Source organism: Aplidium turbinatum, chromosome 16, assembly GCF_918807975.1.
Source record: "Aplidium turbinatum chromosome 16, kaAplTurb1.1, whole genome shotgun sequence".
NCBI lineage: Eukaryota > Metazoa > Chordata > Ascidiacea > Aplousobranchia > Polyclinidae > Aplidium > Aplidium turbinatum.
Genome location: NC_137487.1, coordinates 7,148,584 through 7,170,184, shown reverse-complemented (window position 1 = coordinate 7,170,184; position 21,601 = coordinate 7,148,584). Strand labels below are relative to the sequence as shown.

General features: G+C 37.8%; 1 protein-coding gene across 1 annotated transcript; it reads right to left on the bottom strand.

Annotated features, from left to right (window-relative positions):
* Positions 1–17,186: 17,186 nt before the first annotated feature.
* LOC145785966 (uncharacterized) lies at positions 17,187–21,391 on the bottom strand. The gene is made up of 2 exons (XM_082597658.1): positions 20,970–21,391; positions 17,187–18,232 (listed from the first exon to the last, which is right to left on the bottom strand). Exons 1-2 carry the CDS (start codon positions 20,992–20,994, stop codon positions 17,835–17,837), a joined length of 423 nt encoding a protein of 140 aa, XP_082453784.1. The 5' UTR covers positions 20,995–21,391; the 3' UTR covers positions 17,187–17,834.
* Between the last annotated feature and the right edge of the window lie 210 nt (positions 21,392–21,601).

Genomic DNA, 21,601 nt, shown 5'->3' with positions numbered 1-21,601 from the left:
CTTACCGCTGTGTATTTGCTGCTGACACATAATAATCTGATAAAAGTTCACATCAAGAGTACCCTACACATTAAATAAAGCCGATATATTTTTACAGAGAAACTGTGTTTCTATTAGCAAAGTTTCTAAAATTGCTCATATAAAGACTAAACTTGTTCTTGATATTTTGTTAGTTTATCTTCACTTTAAGACTGTACTTCAGTGATCTGCAAACCCGCAGTAAATTACCCCAAATGAGATAAAATAGAAGTCTCTGGGATTTTTTTTTTTTTTTTTGGCACGGCAACGGCTCATAACAAACGTGATGGGTAATGGCGAGAATATTTTGCAGAGCAGTGGCTTACTTCAAACAAATTCGTAAATTGCAATCAAACAATAAAATCAGTCGATCGTTACATTTTTCTTTTGCATAATATATTTTAGTCATTTTTAGCATTTAAAATATATTATGTTTCAGCAAAACAAAACCTTATTGGAACCCGGGATGGGAACGCCTAATTTTATATAAAATTTTCCATTCATAAAAAGATAATCTAATACAGCTAAGGGTCTTAGTCATCAACTAAAACGGCTACTAGTAAAACCTGCCAATTTTACTACCTATCTATAACAGCTACTACACGGGTAGTGGTCCATAATAATCCTGGTAATGTAAAATTTATATTGTTAATTGCTCATTGTTGATATATTGTTAATTGCATATTATATTGTTAATCGCATATAGTTAATTGCTCATTGTAAATTGCTCGACTTGCTCATGGGCTACAAATAACTGTCTCCCTGCCCTTCGTGGCTAACTGTCTCCTTGAGAAAACCACTAGGCTACTGTCTATGTTTCCCAAGCTCTGATATGAGTAAAGATGAGCCAATGTGGGTGAAATAGTCTACTTGCAGTATTAATGTTGCCTTTGGGTGCTCTGAAGTTCTATCATCTACCTCACCATCTGTCTTCCACATACAAACGCAAAGAAATATTCTAGTTCAACTTCTCTCTTAGTTGTTGCTTTTTAACCGTTCAGTTAAAGTTGTTTTATACCAATTTAAAAAATCCGTCACTTTATAATTTCGTGATAAAACTCCACGTTGATGAATGTGCTATTTGAAACTAAACTAACACCACTTTTCTTTCCCATTGCTGCTTCATATCAGGAAATGTTGAAAAGCAATGCACTTAACTTCGCAGCATATTGGTGCCAAACTAAATTTACTGTTCAGCAAGCTTCGTTTCTGTTTAGTACTGAAGAAATTATGTTGAAAAACTTTGAAAGCGCATTAGATGGTGACGTTTTGGCATATATCATACACACTCAAGTTCAGTAGCCCGGGGCAGCTTTCCAAAAATATCTGAGCAAACACCTTGTATTTCAAAAATACTAACCGCTGAAGTGGTTTTGAAGTACCGGTAACGTTTAATTTCAAATCTTTCTCAGCAGTTGCGTTGTATCTGGAAAGACGGAGGGTACGGCGTACCCTTGAGGGCCCAGACCTGTGTTTGTTGGGGGCCCGAAATTGTGATTTTATAGTTTACGCGCAAAAATGTTTGGTTAAAACCATCCTAAACAACTAAATTTGAGTATAAAAGTTGTCATTCTTTAGTCCTCAGGGGCCCGTAATGTAGCAAAAGGGCCCAGAAAGGTAGATGACTGCATTGCGAGCAAATTAGGGGCCTAAAGTGGTGAGTTAATGCTTGACTTGCAAAAATGTTCTGTTGAAAGAACCCTAAATTAAATCATAAAAGTTGGTTATTCTCCTGTCCAGGGGGGAGGGAGGGGCGCATAACTAGTGTAGCAAAAGCAGGTTTGAGCAAAACCCGGGCGCAAAGCCCGGGTGTTTTTATTTTTTTTGTGTTTTTTAAAAACTATCTGAAAAAGGTAGTTTCGCGCTTATTTCACTTCAAAATGAATTTCGGAGTTGGAGCAAGAGCCGGAGTACAAAAAAGTGACGTCTATCGTCCACCTCTGCTGGGCATGTGGTGAATGCAAAAGTTAATGAAGAAAGGTTATTGGTCCGATGATTAATTTGATTATGTTTTAACAAGATGTTATGTTTGAGCCTTGGTAGAGAGCTTGACTTGTAACAGATACATGTAACACGAGTGTTCAGTAACAACGGATTTAACATTTTTTATTAAATACACAAAAAAAAAACAAGAAAAAAAATACTAAATCCAACGTTTTCGACACCACATAGTGTCCTCATCAAAAATAATTACAGGCTACATCTAAAATAAATAAATAAATAAATAAATTTAAGAATTTTACATTGAAGCTGTACAAGCGACACCTCTCAACAGCACCATCAACATCTGACACAAGAATTCAGTGCAGGATACATAAATTGGCGAGGAACAGATCACATCATATGTACATCACAAAATAATAGTTTTATTGCAGCCTGATAGTGTTATTGCGCACAGATGTCCAATTCTGCAGTAAAATGTTGTGTGGTGGGCAATACGCCTAAGCAAACATCACGCGTTTTGCCCAAGATAAAGTGGGCCCGTACAGTGAAAGGGGGGCCCGGAATGACTCTTCGTACCCCTAGTGAAAATTTCTCTCAGAGGCCCTGCTTGTCAAACGCATTTTGCTGACTTGTGACATTTCAGGTTTCGACTTGCTCAGTTTCATCATTCACCATTTTCAGCCGCTTGCTGAAATGTTGCTCGCTCCATTGTCACTTGCTCAGCACTCAGCAGTCGCTTGCTCAGTTTACTAACTTGCTGAATTGTAGAAGACTCAAAATTGTTAGGATATCTCCGAAAACATATACGTTTTCAATTAATTTGTCAGTGTTTTGCCTATTTTTATAACTGTAAAATGTGTCAGTTTTTGGAAAACATCAAAACAATTCTATTTTGATTTGGGAGAAAGGTGATGTGAAACATGCAACTCATGCGAAGAGCAGTAGGCCTATCAAGAAAATTGGCAACTTTGACTGAATAAGAGGAATTTTCAACAAATTTTATGTTTGTACAATTTTGACATTCCATATTTTACACATTCTGTTTCTCCTAAAAAAAATTAGATGAATAAATATGTGGTATTTAATTTCAACAAGTTGAATTTGTTTGTTTCTGGAGAAATTCTATCAAATAGTTTCCATGGCAGAAGAAGAGGCGAGGTTGCTTTGCTCCACAGCTAGCCGTTAAAACTGGTGCTACCAAGCCTAACCAGTTGGAAAAGTGCAGCTTCAATATCAGCTCCGTGATGTTTTTTCAAGTGCAAGTGATTGCTGTAAATCACATTTTTCCCATAATAAGTTTGCAACTTCTGTTGTGACAAATAACTTTTTGATTTAGAGCTACTTTGTGACAAACGGTACTTTCCTGCCTCACTGGAGCTTTACCAATGTAATACGCGAGTGTGCTATAAGGTTCTGCAGTTCCGTAGCCAGTAGAGACCTTCAAAACAATATTTTTTTTCGTAACGAAACTTTACTTTATGAAAAGCAAAATAAAACAATATTTTTTACAAATAAAATAATCCGAAATAAAATTTCGTTTTGACGAACTTTCAAAATACATTCTGGATACTGTAAGCTTGAACGAGTGGCAGCTCTTCAAAAAACATGGAGTAAGGATTACAACTAGAGCCGTTGAGAAGTTAATTTGTGTCCGGTACCAATGAGATCCTTGGGACTCAAATCAAGATACTTCTCAGAAAAACGCACCACAAGCTACCTAGAGAATACGCGGTGGTTCTTTCAAATTCCAAGCTCCTTGCAAAAATTATTGGCCCATAGAATCATCCCGTGTTTGGGTCCAAAAGTACCCCTTGGGCCTCTTGTTAACACTATGGGTTACACCTTGAAACTTTGGGATGCTTTCTGCATTCTGCGATTCTATAGCTTTTCGCTTCTTCTTTTTTGTTTAAATTGTTGAAAATATGAAAACCGGGGAAAGTGGGAATGGAAAAGACATGAAAAATTTTGAAAATATTTTTACCTAGAATAGTCCTAAACAGCAAGAGCACAAGCATTTTCTTTCATAGTTTTTGACATGACTCAAGTCATATGTTGAAAAAGCCGTTCTGGAAAAATTGTTGCAGACTTTATCTAGCTGGCATAAACAATAACAAGAATGGCAACGACAGTCGTGTCTGATTGACGAAACGTCGGAATAAAAGAAGATTATCATCTTATGTACATCTTGTGATAGTTCAGCTTAGTTTGCACCAGTAGAACGTAGGTTATCATGTTATTTAATGATAATGAACTTACACAAGTATCAAAGTAGAAAATAAAATCGCTTCTTTGTTATTATCCATAAGTTCACACACTCCAAGAATTGTAATTGATTGAGTTTCGCATCGTTGCTTACTTCAAGAATTGTTTCGCCAAACGGAACTTTACATGTGAGCTATGCTTTGTGATAAGAATTTATGTTTTAGAAGAATTTGACTAAGAATGTGTTATTCTCCGCCTGAACTCAAAAGTACAACAGCTGGCCTAGTTTTCCACGCATGTAGGAAAGAAAATCTCATACACGCACGTCGCACATTGCATTGGCGCAGGAAACAGCAACGCTTTTGCATCCTGTGTGTAATTAAATAGACCCACTAGCAGCAATTCAAAACTTCCAACTCTGCAAATCTGTCATGCAAAAATGACACCATTGACCTTTGCCTTTAATGCGAGTAGTTTAGTGAAGTTGCCCCTGCCATTCTTCTATCAAAACCGTTTTAGGCTAATACTTCCACAGAGGTCTCAAATTAATGTTGTCAACCACACAACGTGCGCGCCGCGTGCAACGGCGCACAGTGTGCTTTTGATTGACAAGTTATTTGCAGTGCCGTGGCTTGCACAATATCAAAGTAGCCTAGGTACAAAAAAAAAAATTGAATTGTACCTACGAATACTTGTATGCAGCGTATTCAAGCAGCTTGTAGTTAAGTTTTGACTGAAAGCAACAGAAACTATACTAGCCTACAGTAGTAAAACAGTGTTTGTTTGAAAATTTGGCAGCCCTCACCAATTGGCTACTGCTGTTTTGTTATCTCACTAACGTCAAGTAGTTACACCGTTTATGAGCTACGCTTGAGAATAACAAACCTGTCAAAACAACAATAATAGGCTATTTTAATCGTAGCTTATAGTGCGTTGTCTAGCAAAACAAGTGGACCTACTAACGAATCTTCGTATCTTATTTTAGCTATTAGTTTATACAGTTCCGTGTACCTTAACCTCAGACTTTGTCAGTGGAGTATAAAGGAAGGATGTACAGTAATTAATCCGTCCTTAAATTTGATATCTTCAGATCGTTTAAATTTTTATAGGTAATTTTGATCACCATGTTACATGAGGCGCCTTATTCTTTTCTTTGTTACTACGGTACTTATATTTTTCCACAAATTGATTTTAGGAAAGTACATTTTTGGGACAATATGCTCCCGAATATTAATGAGTGATTGATAAATCATTTTCAAATTAGATGAGATAATTCTAAGCAGTTTGTGTGGTACATGTTTGCATCAGTGGTCGCAATACCTTGTGTTCAACCATAACAAATTGATGTGCGACCGCCTTCGTCCTAAAAAACTATTTCTAGACCTCCCTTTCGATCTTTGAGGACTTTACCAAAACGTGTTGGTTCACAGATAGGCTACTCAGAGTTTCCTTGCAATTTTTACATAATTCATTTCCGTCTTATCTCAGTATAGGCTAAGTTGTTTTTCCAAGTCATTTTCTTTTCACTATTTCACCGTTCTGTCTTGACTATTTTGTTTATTTTTGAAGGATAAGTATCTTCTATATGAAACAAGTGATACTTGGCAATAACTACAATACGCCGAAACTATAATGCTAAATTATTTAATCGCGCAGTGTGGCAATGGGAGCTTCATATAGCACTCAATTATCACGAAAAAGTCGTAGGCTAGGGCTTGTTTGACTACCATCTGCCTAATTTGCTATAGCCTAATATCTGTAGCTACAGTACTTCCATGTGTGGAAAAGAAGAAATAAAGTTTAATCAGGAAAGTTATCCTACACCGCAGTCGAAGCTTTATGTCAATTGTCAACATTGGCATGAGTAGTCACTGAAACTGCTATTATTTTGTCTTATCGTAAGCTTATTTTTCGTTCTGCTGAAGAATAAATGCCACCACCATGTTTTTCAATTTAAAGTAGCCTACCGGTGACCTACCTAACCGAATACAAGACATAAAAATTTAAAATTCTTCCATAAAAATTTTCTACCTATTATGTTGTTTTCGATTAAATGGCATTGGTTTATTTATCAAATAAACCAAGTGAGTTGTTATGCTACGTCATAAAAGCAACATCAGTCACCAAATTGTGATGCAATTGGTCATACGCATTTAGAAAGTTGTTTTACCAAAAAAGGGCTTGTGATTTGTAGAACAAGTCAAGTTATGGAGTTAAATCACCAGGCTGCTATTTTTGCTTTAATCAACACAAACCCAAAGTATGACAAATCGGATCACTTACTTGGCGACTCTGAAGTTATGAAAATTTGATATTTCTCGTTAATTCTATTTCACAACAGGCTACTTCTGCTTGAAGCAATAGCATGACTGCATGAGTTGAGTAGTGTAGGTCGTCATTGCTGTGTTTTGTGAATATTTTGCACCTGCTAACACAGGGTTACTCAACCAATGTTAACAAAGGTCCAGTTTGACAAGTTGAATAGGCTATTTTTAGCGGTCCGGTGAATACGTTATTTCACACGCAATCAAGAAAGTTAAACTATCAGTAGCAATACCGAACCATTTTTTTTAGGTAAAATGTAACTCCACTTGGATTTTTGACAAAATTTTGGGGGATCTAGAAGGCGCAGGCCCCATCTACTAAGATAATCCCCTGAGATAATCGTAGAGAAAATTTCTTCCTTGCAGTAGAAATATGTTCTGAAACGTGGCAATAAAGTTATTCTATAAGACGCCAAGGTCCACCATCAATGCCCAGAAGGTCCGGATCCGGAGGTCCGCTAGTTGGGTAGCCCTGTGCTAACATCTAGGTTTGCCTTTAGTGCAGTACATTCTCGTTTATGTTTATGCATTGCACCGAAATTTACTTTAGCACGATTCTTACCATCTCTTCTATCCAAACTATCTTCTTCTATGTATACTACGTTCTTCTATGTCATCTCTTCTATGTACCTATGTTCCTGTTACTGACAAATAAAACATTGATTGATTGAAACTAACACGAAAAGCTTTGGTCGCCTAAACTATTGTAGGCTACCGTATTGGCCAACCTTTTGCTTGATCTACTATTACTCTTGACAAAGTAAGGCCATCTCTTTTTGCATGTAGAACATAGGCTACTGTGAAAACTCTAATACTGGTTCTCAAAGTTCAAAAGCGGCTTTAATTTGGCTGGTTACCATAGCTCCAGCCTTTCAGACCACATGCTGTTAAATGATTTTATTCATGTCGACATTTTCACAGCAATATTTTAATATCATATCTTTAGCTAACACAAAGGCCATCACCATCAAGCATAGCTAGCTATAAAGTTACGCAGTGTTCTAATCGCAAAGATAAGCTTGGATTCAACAAAAGCATTCTCAATAACAGTCTTATTGTAAAAACTGTGTTCATTTTACAACTTTTTCAGTTCCTACGTTCATGGTACAGCAAGGTAAACTCTGATAAAAGTAATAACATTCACAAATTAGTAACAAAGTAAAATAGTTGAAAGCTTCCTGTCGAAAGAACTAATAGCTTGAAGGGTGGGAGGCAGGGAGGCAATTGTGCCCTTTTAAGGTCACGTAAGCTACTGTAGCCTACATTTTGCAATATAACAATTTCTGCTATTCGCTTTTAGCCTAATTATAATCTTTCATTGTTGCCTCAAAATAATATTCACCACACAAAATTCTGTATCACAGTAGGTTACATCATTATAACATAGTATGATGCCCTTCCGTGCCATTGTTCTTTGTATACCGGACACTTGTATCATTACTCGATGATGAGCTGATAGATGAGCATTATCGCTATATCTTAACGTAAAACTTAAAAAAAGGCTTTTCAGCAATAAAAGTGGCCTTTTTTATATTCCTGCCCCCTCAGTCAAAAATCGTTCCGACACCCCTGCCCATAACAAATGTCTGTCATGAAATTTACGTAACACATTGCGCCTTCTTTTGGTTATAAATAAATGAAAATTACTCGCAAGGTAGCACTAGATCACATGAAAAATGTGCTAAAACAGCACGGAAGCTTCAATTGGGCAGTGCCAGTTTGTGATGATTGAAGCTTCTAACCACTGATGCAAACCTGGTCAACAAGATTGGTAATTGTAAATTTTCCGCTTGTTGCTACAGTGTTGCCTGTAAATGAGTTTATTTACTCGTTGCCTCTTAATGGAAAGCTGTCTTTAGTTTGATTGGCTGTTTTGAATGTTTATCCTCGGACTGAGAAGGTCTCTGATAGGTTATTCCTGGTAGTTTCGCATACGTGTAGAGGCTTTGAACCACCAGAGTACAATTTCCGATCGTTGTTGAAGTGTTGTTGTCGGAAAATTATTCCATCCACTAATTGCCTCTGAATAATGAGCAGTCCTGAAATGCGTTGCTCATGGGCACACATGGAGAGTCGAACCAGCCCCGCTTGTTCTTGAGGTTTCTTCGTGTATAAAGACAGGCGCCTAACCAACCGAGCTGACGGGAAGGTCTTCATCAAATACACTGCTTTAAGCGCACACACCGACACATAGAGTTGGACCATCGTTGGCTGGTCTTGGTCTTTCGTCATTTGCAAAGCCGAGTTATTTTAGTCTGTCTATCGGGGCGGACTTGACCAAGCTGTCGTGTTCATGCCCTGCCTTGGTAATGGCAAGCTTGGCCACGAAAGATTTATCCGTAGGCATCGCACTTTTCCGAAGCTTGTTTTTAGAGGCACCTTCGGCCTTTGTTTACCGCTGCTGAGAAAACCTACTAATGCATGGTAAAAAAAAGAGCAAAGACAGTCCCATACTCAGATACTGAGTTTTGGGAAATAAGGTTCTCATCACATTAAGCACACATGATTTATGTTGAAACTGCGTAATTCCTTGAGGTTTATACGAGCTGTGTTGAACAAACTTCATTATACTTCATCTGAACTACAATGGTTATTTAGTGACGAGCATTTTATCACAGACGAACATATATTTATATACTATAACGTTGCAATGTTTGATGTGACAACATCATTCCTTAACTTGGCAACACCTTCCAACTCTTCACGTTTAACCGAGTAAACAAAAACCGGTAAAATATCTTACTCATGCCACTACTTGAACATTCCACAGAATGGAAAGCTCTGAGTGCATAGGAGGGAACTGCGTGTAGCCACATTGTCTCGTCGTGGGGGTTGTAGTAAAGGTCCAGAATACTGTTGACGGTGTTTTTTTGCATTGTTAATAAATGCAAGAATACAGACAATTCTCTAAAGTGAAGCACTTTTTTCAACAAACTTTTGTAATACATTTATTTGTTTTTTCGCAATACAGCTCATAGCAAAGGCACATTTCATTTTTATTTGGTCCCTATGAGAACTTGATTGGTACCGTAGATTAATTTTCTTAAAGGAACGGAAATAATATTGCATAGATGGAGTGTGCCTCGGTTTCATCATCAGTATAAATGCCTCATGTCGCAAGTCAATGAGCTAGCCGCATATCTTCATTCTACAATCAAATATAGACTATAGTCCTTTACAAGTTTGCAGTGGCGTATATTCAGGGTGTTCAAGGTGTTCACTGAACACCCCAAGAAATCCAGAAAAAAATAAAATTTCCATCGGTTGTCGATGTTCTTTACTTTCATGATATTCTAACAACTTGCTGCATGCTGATTGCTTTCTTTTCCATTGCAAAACTCGTCCCCTTCTAATTTTAATACTCCAACGTTTGAGGTCATTGCCTTTAATTTTTTTCGGTCATTACCTTTAAGCTGGGTGTGCACTGATAGCTTGGCGAGTGCTATTTAAAATAAACAATTAAGAAAAATGACGTCACAAGGCAGCAAAAACAGCAATGGTTTTAGTTTAGCCAGGCTGTTCACTCGCTGATCTGCACACCTTGGCGCGTCATTGGGGGAATCCCAGGCAATAGCAAGTTTTAGCTTGTTGGATTAGAGTTTGAGGTGATCAGAGTTGGAAACAAGATAAGATAAAATGTTTTTTATGCACCATATGACAAGTAATATTGTTCGTTTTGATGGTCGGAAATAAAAACGGAACTGAAGTATGTGACTTTAGAAATGCAACTTAATGTTTGATATTATTAAGTCTTTCATTCAATAGGCGCTGTCAAATAAATATCTATTTTGTATTCTTCTCCATTCCGACAACATTATTTTTGTCAGTTCTGTTCATGGTCAGAATTTGTGCTGAAAATGCTCTCAGAACGCACCAAATTCAATATTAATTTTAAAAATTTTCTGGGAGAGGCCCCCCACACCCTCCGCTGTTGCTTTGCCGTCACTGAACACCCTGTCAAAGTGGTCACGGTACGCCACTGCAAGTTTGTACCATGTGACATCGCTAGCTAACGCAGTCATAGCAACATGAAGTTTTCAAAAAAGTTCCTGATGCTTTTTGAAACGAGAATTAGTGAACGAATTACATCCACGACGCTCTTTGGTCAGGGATGGACTCTCAATTGAAAACATAAATGAAACAAAAAAGCATGGACTTCAGTGGAATTGTACATCAATATGCAAAGAACAAGTTTTAACATTTACTCAAAATTTTACTTAAAGAAACAACAAATTCAATATTTTGTTTGACTTTTACGACAGTTGATGGGCAACACAATTTTGAAGTTGTTTTGTAAACCCAAGATTTTAGTGGTTATGTCAAAGTTTCTTTTGCATTGAAAGAAACGTTGAGAACGTTATGCACTGATGAGCAGATATGTGGCCTATATATAGGGTCGCACAACGAAGTGTTCTGACGAGCTAAGTGTAAAATTGAAGAGCCCTTCACGTTTTATAGTAAACTTACACGTCAAAATACGGCATTTCGGTTATAACCGCTTCGAGTACGGCCCTTTAACTACGCTTTACCCTCCTACAACAAACCTATGATGCCAGGTTGTGATTGTTGTGAGAAAAGTAAGGCTCCTGATATCATGTACCCGTACCCAAGTATTCCAAGGGAAGAAAACAGATTTGTGCAAAAAATAATTTACAGAACGATGCAAATACAAAACATAATTTACACGATACAAGATCACTATATTTATTTGAATATTTCATATAAGAATTGGAAAATATGAATCGTAGAACTAGACCGGGAGCCCGCGACGTCCACCCTAGGTGAAAAAGTTACCAATTTCTATTCATACAGCGATGTCCGGTGGTATGTGGGTACTCATAATCTGGAAGTCTGCCGGGCCGCCGGTGGTGGGTATGGGAATGGGGGGCATTTTTCATGGCCCAAAAAATGTGCTAAGTCAGCTAAAATAGTTACCGTTTGAAACTTAGTTGGCTGTAAAGTAAATAGTTTCTAGATGATTGTCTGGTATGTGACAGACATTTTTGGTGGTGGGGGGGCTCTGACAGACAAGTTTTATACCCCCCAAAATTTGCGCTAGGTCAGCTGAAAAAGTTACCGGATAAAACCAACTGATTATTAATCTGTGAGTTTTAAGCTTCACAAAAATATATGTGACAGACAAATTTGCTGGTGGGTGTCCCCTGACAGACGACCTAAAGTAGGTGACCCCCTTAACTGAGCTAGGTCAGCTGAAATAGTTACCGGATAAAACCAATTGAAAATTAATGTGTGAGTTTTAAGCTTCACAAAAATGTATGTGACAGACAAATTTGCTGGTGGGTGTCCCCTGACAGACGACTTAAAGTAGGTGACCCCCCTAACTGAGCTAGGTCAGCTGAAATAGTTACCGGATCAAACCAATTGAAAATCAATGTGTGAGTGTTAAGCTTCACAAACATGTATGTGACAGACAAATTTGGCGGTGGGTGTCCCCTGACAGACGACCTGAAATAGGCCTAGGTAACCCCCAGGTTTGCGCTAAGTCAATTGATAGGAGGGATTTGTTAGCTGTGCTTTTGAAGTACGGTATACTAAGTAACAGAACATGATTTATCTACTTCATTTGTTTACACAAATAAAAATAGTTTCAGTGCAAGGAACTATATCAAGCGTTTTTGCATCTGCTTGGCTCACTACAATCTCAGCCAGTAAATCAACCGTTTTCCACATTGGTTTAACGTCTGCAGACGATGAATCAATTTAAAAAAGGGTTGATTTGCTGGCTGAGATAGAGAAATCCGGTTGTATTACTTTTAGCGAGTTTGGTGATTGGAATTTTACAGCCCTAGTGCAAGCTGTTAAATTAGTTTGAAAGGGATCATTTGCTTTTGTGTCACAGCGGGCAATGACACATTACTAACAATTCACTCTTTAAAGAGCTTGATCATCTGACTATACTCTAACCATTTAGCTATGTGATAACACTTTTTTCGAAACTCCCTACAATAAGCTACTATACGACATCACAATGATAAATAATCATGTACTCTACGTTTTTTATTCCTCCAAACCGTTATTCCATGAAGAAGACTTTTCAAAGAGGCAGTCAGTGACAATTCAATACGCAACAAATCAGCGATCTAACGAGTATGGATAAATATTAGTAGGCTAAGTTGAAGAATGTGATACAAAAACAGTGTAGAAAGCATCCTTTCGAAAAAACATTGACAGCAAATCAACCGTTTTTTATATCAATTCAACGTCTGCAGACGTTGAATCAATGAAAAAAAAAAACGGTTGATTTGCTGTCTGGGAGTAATTAGTGTACGTTATTAGCCAATACCAGTACTGCTACTATTTGTATAGTTTCGATTTATGTCTGGTAATGCCCAGGTAATGTCTGCAATACGTACTCCTAACTTTACAAGAGTTATCAGGTGGCTTGGCTACTTTATTATTTCCAAGCCAGTAATGTTTCGCCTATCACACGAAGGTTTTATTTACCCATAATTCTAGGAGTTACTCAAAAGATTGGCAAGGTTTTTTGTAACAAGCATATTGAAAAAGCAGCAGTAACTTAACTGGACAGACTTCAAAAGAGTGTCCGAATTTCGGAGTGATATTTACAGACAAACAGCTACCAAATGGAGGAGTGTGTCATTGATCAGTTGCCTACAATCATCGTAACTCCGCCAACCGATGAGGATGCGACTAAGGTACCGTATAGTAACTATCACGATAAAGGATGGTATTTCGTACGCGACATGGAAGCGCTTGATTTGAGATTAACTCGAATACAATTATATCGCGATTGGCAACGCAAAACTATAGATTAGTAACCAACATGTTGCTAATTTAACTTTACGTTGACATACGTCAAACTCTTTAGGCTCACACATTTTATTTTCAGGTCAACTATGAAAGACCTGGAGAACATCAACTATGTTTTATTTGCTGTAGCACGACTTCAGGCGATGCAAAATGTAAAGTTGTGAATGTAACAATCTGGACTTCATGGAAAAAACATTGCAAGCATTCGACTACAATTATTATCATTCGATTGCTTTTCTGTCACCATACGTAAAATCATTCAGACAAGTTCCTCTGCGTTACCCATAGGTGTCTATCATCAGTCATGTCACAAAAAGTTTACCTGTACAGCAGTTAAAAGAACATTTCAACCTAAGGCAGTTGCTTTATCTTTTGCTAAAGTCGCTAAAGTTGAAACAAGATGCAGAAGCTCGCTCCTTAAGTCGGACAAAATAGGTTTATTGAAAGGATCCTGTATATTTTGCTCTCGTAAGCAAAAAGAAATACAAAAGAAAAAGAAGAAATTACCGTTAAGGTCTCAACGACGGATGGATGCGAATCACTTTAGTCAAGAGCAGTGTTTTGTAAAAACGAAAGGATTAAATCACTAATTCGTAGTGGTGTGGACTTAATTGCCAAAGAAGCAGAGTATCACAAGTCTTGCCGGGTTCATTTTGATAGAGAGACTAAAAGCAATCCCCAAACCACCACAAACTGGAATATTTCATCTCGCCAAACTCACAACCTTCCTTTCCTAACAATATGCGAATTTGTTGAGGAAGAGATGCAAAAGCAAACGCCAATGCTATTTTCAATATTATTTAATCTTTACGAAGATGAGTATTTGGTAAATGGAGGAAATGATGTTGAGCTATGGTCTAACACCACACAGAACCTTTTGAGGAAAATTTCTCATAAGTTTGGTAAAGCACTAACAATAAGTAGGCAATTTTATTTACACCTCACTTCTCTCCGCCCAAGAAGAAAAATATGCTCTGATAGGTGATTATAGTGCCAATCAAAATGATCAGATTCGAACAGTGGCACTTCTCTTACGAGGTGAAATGTTGAACTTACGAGCTACTCGAAACCAAAACCTCAAATCCAACAATCATAGAGAGCTTGAAGGATATGGCCCCAAAACTTCCCGAATGATTGCAACTCTTCTATACCACACTATTATGCGGGTTGAAATCCAAATTCAGTGATTCTCACACAAACACAATGGAAAGAAAAGTAGAATCAATGTAGTCAGATGCTGTGTATAACGTCAGTCGAGGTCATGTAAAGCCATGGAAGCACACAATACTTGGTTTAGGAGCAATAACAGGTTCCAAGTTAACTTTTCAGATACCTAACAGGGAAGGCCACACAATTAACTACAATGATGTGAAAAGTTTAGAGCCGGAATTTGCATACTCCGCTTTAGCACAGGAAGAAAGTAAGAATCACGTTCCGTGGGAGAAGCATCTGATTATATTCAGGAAATAATGGATAAAAAGTCCATCTTGACATGCAAAATGAAGTCGCTAGATAGGCCTATGTATCGCTTCAGCAAAAGTAGAGATTTTGCAACTCCACTTTATGCTGGTTTCATGAGCAATAATAGAGTGGACTGTCTACCGCCACAGCGAATATGTTACATGGACCCAATAAAAAGATTACCAACCAACAATAACGTTGTTAAAGAAACCCTGGTGAGAACCATGAAGGTTGCCACTGAAACTCAACAATATCTGGTGGTGACGTTGACGTATGACGTAGCTGTTGCACACCCTGGTTGCACAAAAAGCCTACTCCATTTAAGCCATTAAAACCATTCTTTTTGACAATCTCCTCATTATGCTTGGGAATTTTCATATGGATCTTGCATTTTTCGGAACAGAAGGAACCTTCATAAATGATTGCGGGATAGAGTCCATATTGTCGGAGTCAAAGATCCTTGCCGAGGGATCATTGCAAGGGTTCATTATAAGAAATTTTACAACAGGTGTACTGTACTCGTGTGCACGAAATTACAGCCAAGGTCATGGAAAGAAAGCTATACGATCGATTCTTGACAACTTTAGATGCAGATGAAATTGACAACTTCCAGCAAGTCATGTCCACTATTCCAACTGACCCTGATAAAGTAGAAGTATGCTTGGCCAATCCAGTCGTCACCGAACATCGGGAAAAGTATAAAGAATGCTTTAACAGGTCCATGAATGGAGTGTTTGGCGAAACCTGTCAGTTCTGAACACTATACGTGTTCTTAATAAACCGACTCTATCGAGAAGTGCAGAGATGCGTCAGGATGAACGACGTCAGTGGTTACATGGTTATTGTACCAATACTTCTAGAAATATATTTCGCTCTGAATCGTCTAAATTATGCAAGATGGGGATCGTTGTTCTAAAACAAACTAAAAAACGCGGATCCGAAACTGAGGGCTATACTGGATAATGGTGCTTTGTCAGTTAGGCGTACCAAAAAAGATTACTCTAGGACGGCAGTCGATCTGTCTTTAGAGCAAACTGCGAATAGGGACGCTGCGTTGCAGGTGAAAGTAATAATTGGGTTTCGGAACTCAAAAGGTGCCATAAAAAGATGTTGTGTCACAGTTACACAGAGACCTGCTTCTGTAACAGAGTTAAGATATCTTGCAGGCTTAGAACAAGCCGAAGATGCCGGCATGCCGCGAAACAATTACGCAACCACAGAATTGTTAAAGAAAACGAGCAGATGTCACTATTATGGCTGGTCGAAAACAAATGAAGTTATCATTCCAGGCTGGTTTGAAGGCGCAGCTATACCAATCTGAGCTATTTAGTAAATCGGAGGAAAGAAGTGATGAGAATGACATTGAGAGTTGTGATGAACAGTGGAGCGGAGATTCCGAGTCGGAAGATGAATCTGACTTGGAATTATTTTTTTAGTCAATGACTCACCACCATCGCCAAACATTTTTTCTTATATAGGCTAGACTGTTCAGTGTTGACGAAAAATTCAGACAAAAACTTTTCAAGTATAAATAGGCTACCCTTAAGAGTGATTGTTATTATAGATCTAACTAACCCTAACCCAAATTGGGTGATTGCTCAATTTGCATCATTTTTATTCTGGTATTCCATTAGTAGTTAAATTGCCTGTTATACGTAATACTAATACTTATTTTCTGTTGTGCACACATAAAACAAAACACTTCTTCAATTTTTTTTTAGCGGCAAGTCGTCGGCAACTCCAGTCGGCAACTCCTGTCATTGATTTAGCGCAAAAAGGAAAGGGGTTACCTAGACCTACTTCAGGTCGTCTGTCAGGGGACACCCACCGCCAAATTTGTCCGTCACATACATTTTTGTGAAGCTTAACACTCACACATTAATTTTCAATTGGTTTTATCCGGTAACTATTTCAGCTGACCTAGCTCAGTTAGGGGGGTCACCTACTTTAGGTCGTCTGTCAGGGGACACCCACCAGCAAATTTGTCTGTCACATACATTTTTGTGAAGCTTAACACTCACACATGAATTTTCAATTGGTTTTATCCGGTAACTATTTCAGCTGACCTAGCTCAGTTAGGGGGGTCACCTACTTTAGGTCGTCTGTCAGGGGACACCCACCAGCAAATTTGTCTGTCACATATATTTTTGTGAAGCTTAAAACTCACAGATTAATAATCAGTTGGTTTTATCCGGTAACTTTTTCAGCTGACTTAGCGCAAATTTTGGGGGGTATAAAACTTGTGTCAGAGCCCCCCCCACCACCAAAAATGTCTGTCACATACCAGACAATCATCTAGAAACTATTTACTTTACAACCAACTAAGTTTCAAGCGGTAACTTTTTCAGCTGACCTAGCACATTTTTTGGGCCATGAAAAATGCCCCCCATTCCCATACCCACCACCGGCGGCCCGGCAGACTTCCAGATTATGAGTACCCACATACCACCGGACATTGCTGTATGAATAGAAATTGGTAACTTTTTCACCTAGGGTGGACGTCGCGGGCTCCCGGTCTAAACACGGACTTAATATTTCCACAAATGTGCATACACTGACTTTAGCGTGAATATTGTCAAGGTTACCAAACACATCATTCAATCAAAAAACACACTTTAAAATTTCATGAGTAAATTAAAAGTTTTTAGAGTTAAAGCGAATAAACTCAAAACAATAAAAGTTGAAAATGTGTTAATGGCGAGAGTTTATAGACGAAATTTAACAATATCATCATCGACGTCCGAGTGATGACAACAAAGGTAACAAGTCTGTATGGTGTGAAGAATACTGGCAGAAACAAAATGTTAATTCACACTTTACATCACTTTTCACTCTTTTCTGTGGATGATTTAATCACACACAGTCAGATCTTCATCTGCGCGCAAATGTGGTAGATTCAATTTAAAGAGATTCATGGTTTTCTGGTGCGCTTTGCCGTCATACCCCATCAACCAACATTAGTTTTTTGACAATTCAGTGCAGCAGCTTCGCTTGAAAATTTTCTTAGTTATCTGGCTTGCTAGACTTTGGGAGCTTGTGCTGAGCCGACGGCACGAGATGTTATATTAACATTTTAGAACTTGGTAAGCTAACTTACATTTTTGTTGCTTCTTCTGGCATTTCAATCATTTTAAAAGTATTTGAAGTCCTTTGGTCGGAAGACGGTTTTAAAGATGCTTGTAGTATTTGGGCATCATCCAATCTTACATACTGAATTGGGGAGGTTTTTCCAATGATAACTGAGCGGTCCACATCGGAAGGTCTGTCCATGTTTTGAGAAAACGATAAAAACGCCGCAGTCGTCTCACTCATTTCTGCACCAGTTTTTATGGTTGGTCTTTGAATCTTAAACGCTGCTGCTACGTCATATGTAGGCACTTCTGTTCTCGGTTCAGGTAAGCTTTGTTGTTTGTTGTGACTTTCTTCTGATCTCTCTTCTTTGCAGCAACAACAACAGCAGCAGAAGACTTTGCAGCAGCTTGACGTTTGGCCTGAAACATAAAACAATTTGGATCGACACACTGAATTTGTATTTTAGGCAGGGTTGGAAGTCGTTAGTCAAAAAGCAATGACTATGTCGCTATTCGATAGTGCCCAAAAAACCAATGACTTTCCGCTATCGATACTTAAAAAAAGCAATGAATAGCAACTACTAAAAATTGATTGGCCAAAAAACAAGCCCAAAAACAAGCAATCTGCAAACTAAAAAAAATACGAAAACTCGATAAAACAGAACTGTGTTGCCGCAAAATTTTCCTTAATCCTTTAAAGTTCGAAAACCGGAAGGGGACTAGGTCGAATAGTAATCCAAAAACTAAATCTCGTAAATTTGTTTTGACGACGAACAAGTGAACAACAAAAAATGATTCAGCAGTTCTCCTAAATATCGATTAGTGAAAAACGAATAATGATTTCGTTGCTTGCATATAGAAAAGCAGTGAATAACGCGCATTCGATATTTATTTTTAAAAGGAATGGGTATATGCATTCGATATTCAGAAAGCAACGAATAACGCTATCGAATAGTGACAACTAGTCGTTACTTCCAACCCTGATTTTAGACTACATATAGGTTAACTTAAGCGTTCTCTGGTAGTGTTAATCAGAAATGTAGAGTAGGATGAAAAATACATACACCTTCGATTCAGCTTTGTCGAGCCAACTCAGACCCCAGGGTTGCCAGGTCATTTTTAAGATTGCCCAATTTTAAATGTAAAGTTAATTGCGAAAAATGAACATATTGTCCAGTCAATGTGGAACATTTGAAGAAATCCAATTAACTTAACACTACTGATATTAATATCCACTATCACAGATTTCAATTTAAGTAGCAGTAATATTAGCAGAAAGGTTCAGCGTGGCTTGACGTTTGGCCTGAAGCGTAAAACAATTTGGAATGGATACGGTTTATTTGTGAGTTATGTTAAAGTTAGTCTAGCTTAAGCGTAATTGTTTCGTAGTATGAACTCAACGTATAGTACAACCAAGATTTGATTCTTTGCATTAGGAATACTAAAAAGGCTTTCTGGAAAAGTTCAGAGGCAGAATTCATGCACCTAAGATTCTTCTTACACAGAATCTACCTTTTCCAGATAGTTACTCAATATTGAAAAATAAATTACAAACCCAATAAACAGTTTTTGGTTGAATTTGAAAAAAGCGTTGTGTTTATATTTACTAGCTGTTGGAGTAAGTTTGCTGATGTGGAGTCAGAATGCGCTGGTTGCTTCCTTATTGTACCGTTACTGGCTACTGCTAAAATTTATCTGCAGATGTTGAATTAAAGTAGCCTATCTATTTATTGACTAGACATGGTGAAATGTAATAATCTACAATTCCAGAACGTCGTAATAAATACAGATGCACATCTTTTATAGGTTGCCCTTTAACATATTATTGTAACTGCTTGCTCTTCTCGTAAAAATAAAACAAACTGTGTTTTCAACATTATTCAAACTAAATTCTTTCACATTTCGTCGCATTTTGATCGCTGATCGTTGAAAAAAAACATTTGACTATTGCCTGCTGGCAACAGATTTTGTTATCTTAGAAGCTAAAACATATAAACATACCTCGAAAGATAAACACGAAAACCGAACGAAGATTCTAGAACCCGTTTATGCCTTGTCCAATCCTATCTGGGTAATGCGTAACAAGAGAACCACAATTGGACACAACAATTGCGCTAAAGCTCAAGTGACAGTTTTGCACACTTTTGCATTGTTTTAATGTCGCTAAACGATGAAACAACATGAACATCTGGTAAGCGCAGGAGAATGTCTATGAGATCACAACGACTGGAAGATACTTGACAGAATATCGACAAACTGTTTCAAACCCAGCAAAGCTTAAACTTAACTTCAGTTATCTAGAACTTCAGACATACACCGTAAACACTAAACACGTTTTAACAAAATTCTTTGTGACATGTAGCGTGATCTTATTTTATAATTAATATAATGCAAATGAACATCTTCTGGCTTAATCCACACTTGTGAGAGATCATAGGTTTGCAAACTTGAATAGATATGGCCATGTTAACTGCCCCCCGGTCGGAGTAGGCCCACCGCTTTTAGAAACCCGTTAATGTTTCGTTTGTCAATAATTTGCAACATTTCTGATAATTTAGTAACTCTTTTACGGCACTTCCTGCGTTACAAGATTCTTGTAAGTTTGTGTGTTTGCTTGGATGGTTAAATGAAACTAAACCGCTTGGATTTGGAAACGAATCGAAGCCAAGACAATATCACTATTTTTGTAAGTTTTGCCATTTGGCTGGTAATTTAGCCTCTCCTTTTAAGAATTTCAATGCCAAACTGACCTTTTTTCTTTCACGACTGTACCCGTACCCCTGCTGGCAAAATTGGTTCTTTTTTTGTTCGAAGACGTTTATGCATAGCAAAAAGGACCTACTTTGCTAGCTAGGCGCCTGGTTAGTGAATACATTGATAGACTGTAGGACGCCCCGACTAGAAACTATCACAATTGTTCCCATTTCAACTTTTATTCTATTCCAACAATTGAATTAGATTGCCGAGTGCTTGTAGGTTACAGTACAAAACCTACAGTAACATAGGTAAAAAAACAACTCAAAGTAAAGCACAAAGCTCAGAGAGCTGTAGCTCAAAAGGAATATTATTCGTTTTCAACGGTTTTTTTTAATTCTCTGCCTTTTAACAAAAACAACAACTGTGACGACATCAGATATCATATCTCGTCAAACCTTACCTGATTTTGAGCTGCAGCAACCCATTCTTTGAACTATCGTCTGCCAAACAACTTTTCCGTTTCCTCAGGCTTTACAGTTTAATAACCTTGTTCTTTCTACAACGTACGACTTGAAATGTCGTGTAGCGAATCAAATATTCCTTGTTTACAGATTCTAATAAACTGATCGGTCGCCTACTGTTTGCAGAGGCTAAATATCTTCCTTCCTTCGACTTGTACAGTATAAGTTTGTGTAATCAATTCGATAATAAAATAGCCGGTAGCATAATTATCTTACTGCATTTGTACTGAATTTTTGTTAGACTACAAGACTCGTTTGATGAAGTCGTAAACAGTCACTATGCGTTACTTTGTACAATCTGCCTGTTTTTTCGTGACAAATTGTGAATTAAAGACTCAGCACCTGGAATTTCGTTTATGCCTTGAATGAGTTGTATTCACGGATGATTGATTCTTCTGCCTCAAACCAATTGATCAGCACAGAATCGCTTGTCCATCAGAAGTTAGTTCAACAACACACAACCAAAGAATCAATTGTTACTTCAGCTAAGGTTTTGTAAAGACCTGGAAACAGACACCTGTTCACGAAATACAAATTCATAGTTTTACTTCAATAAAACGCTTCTCGACGT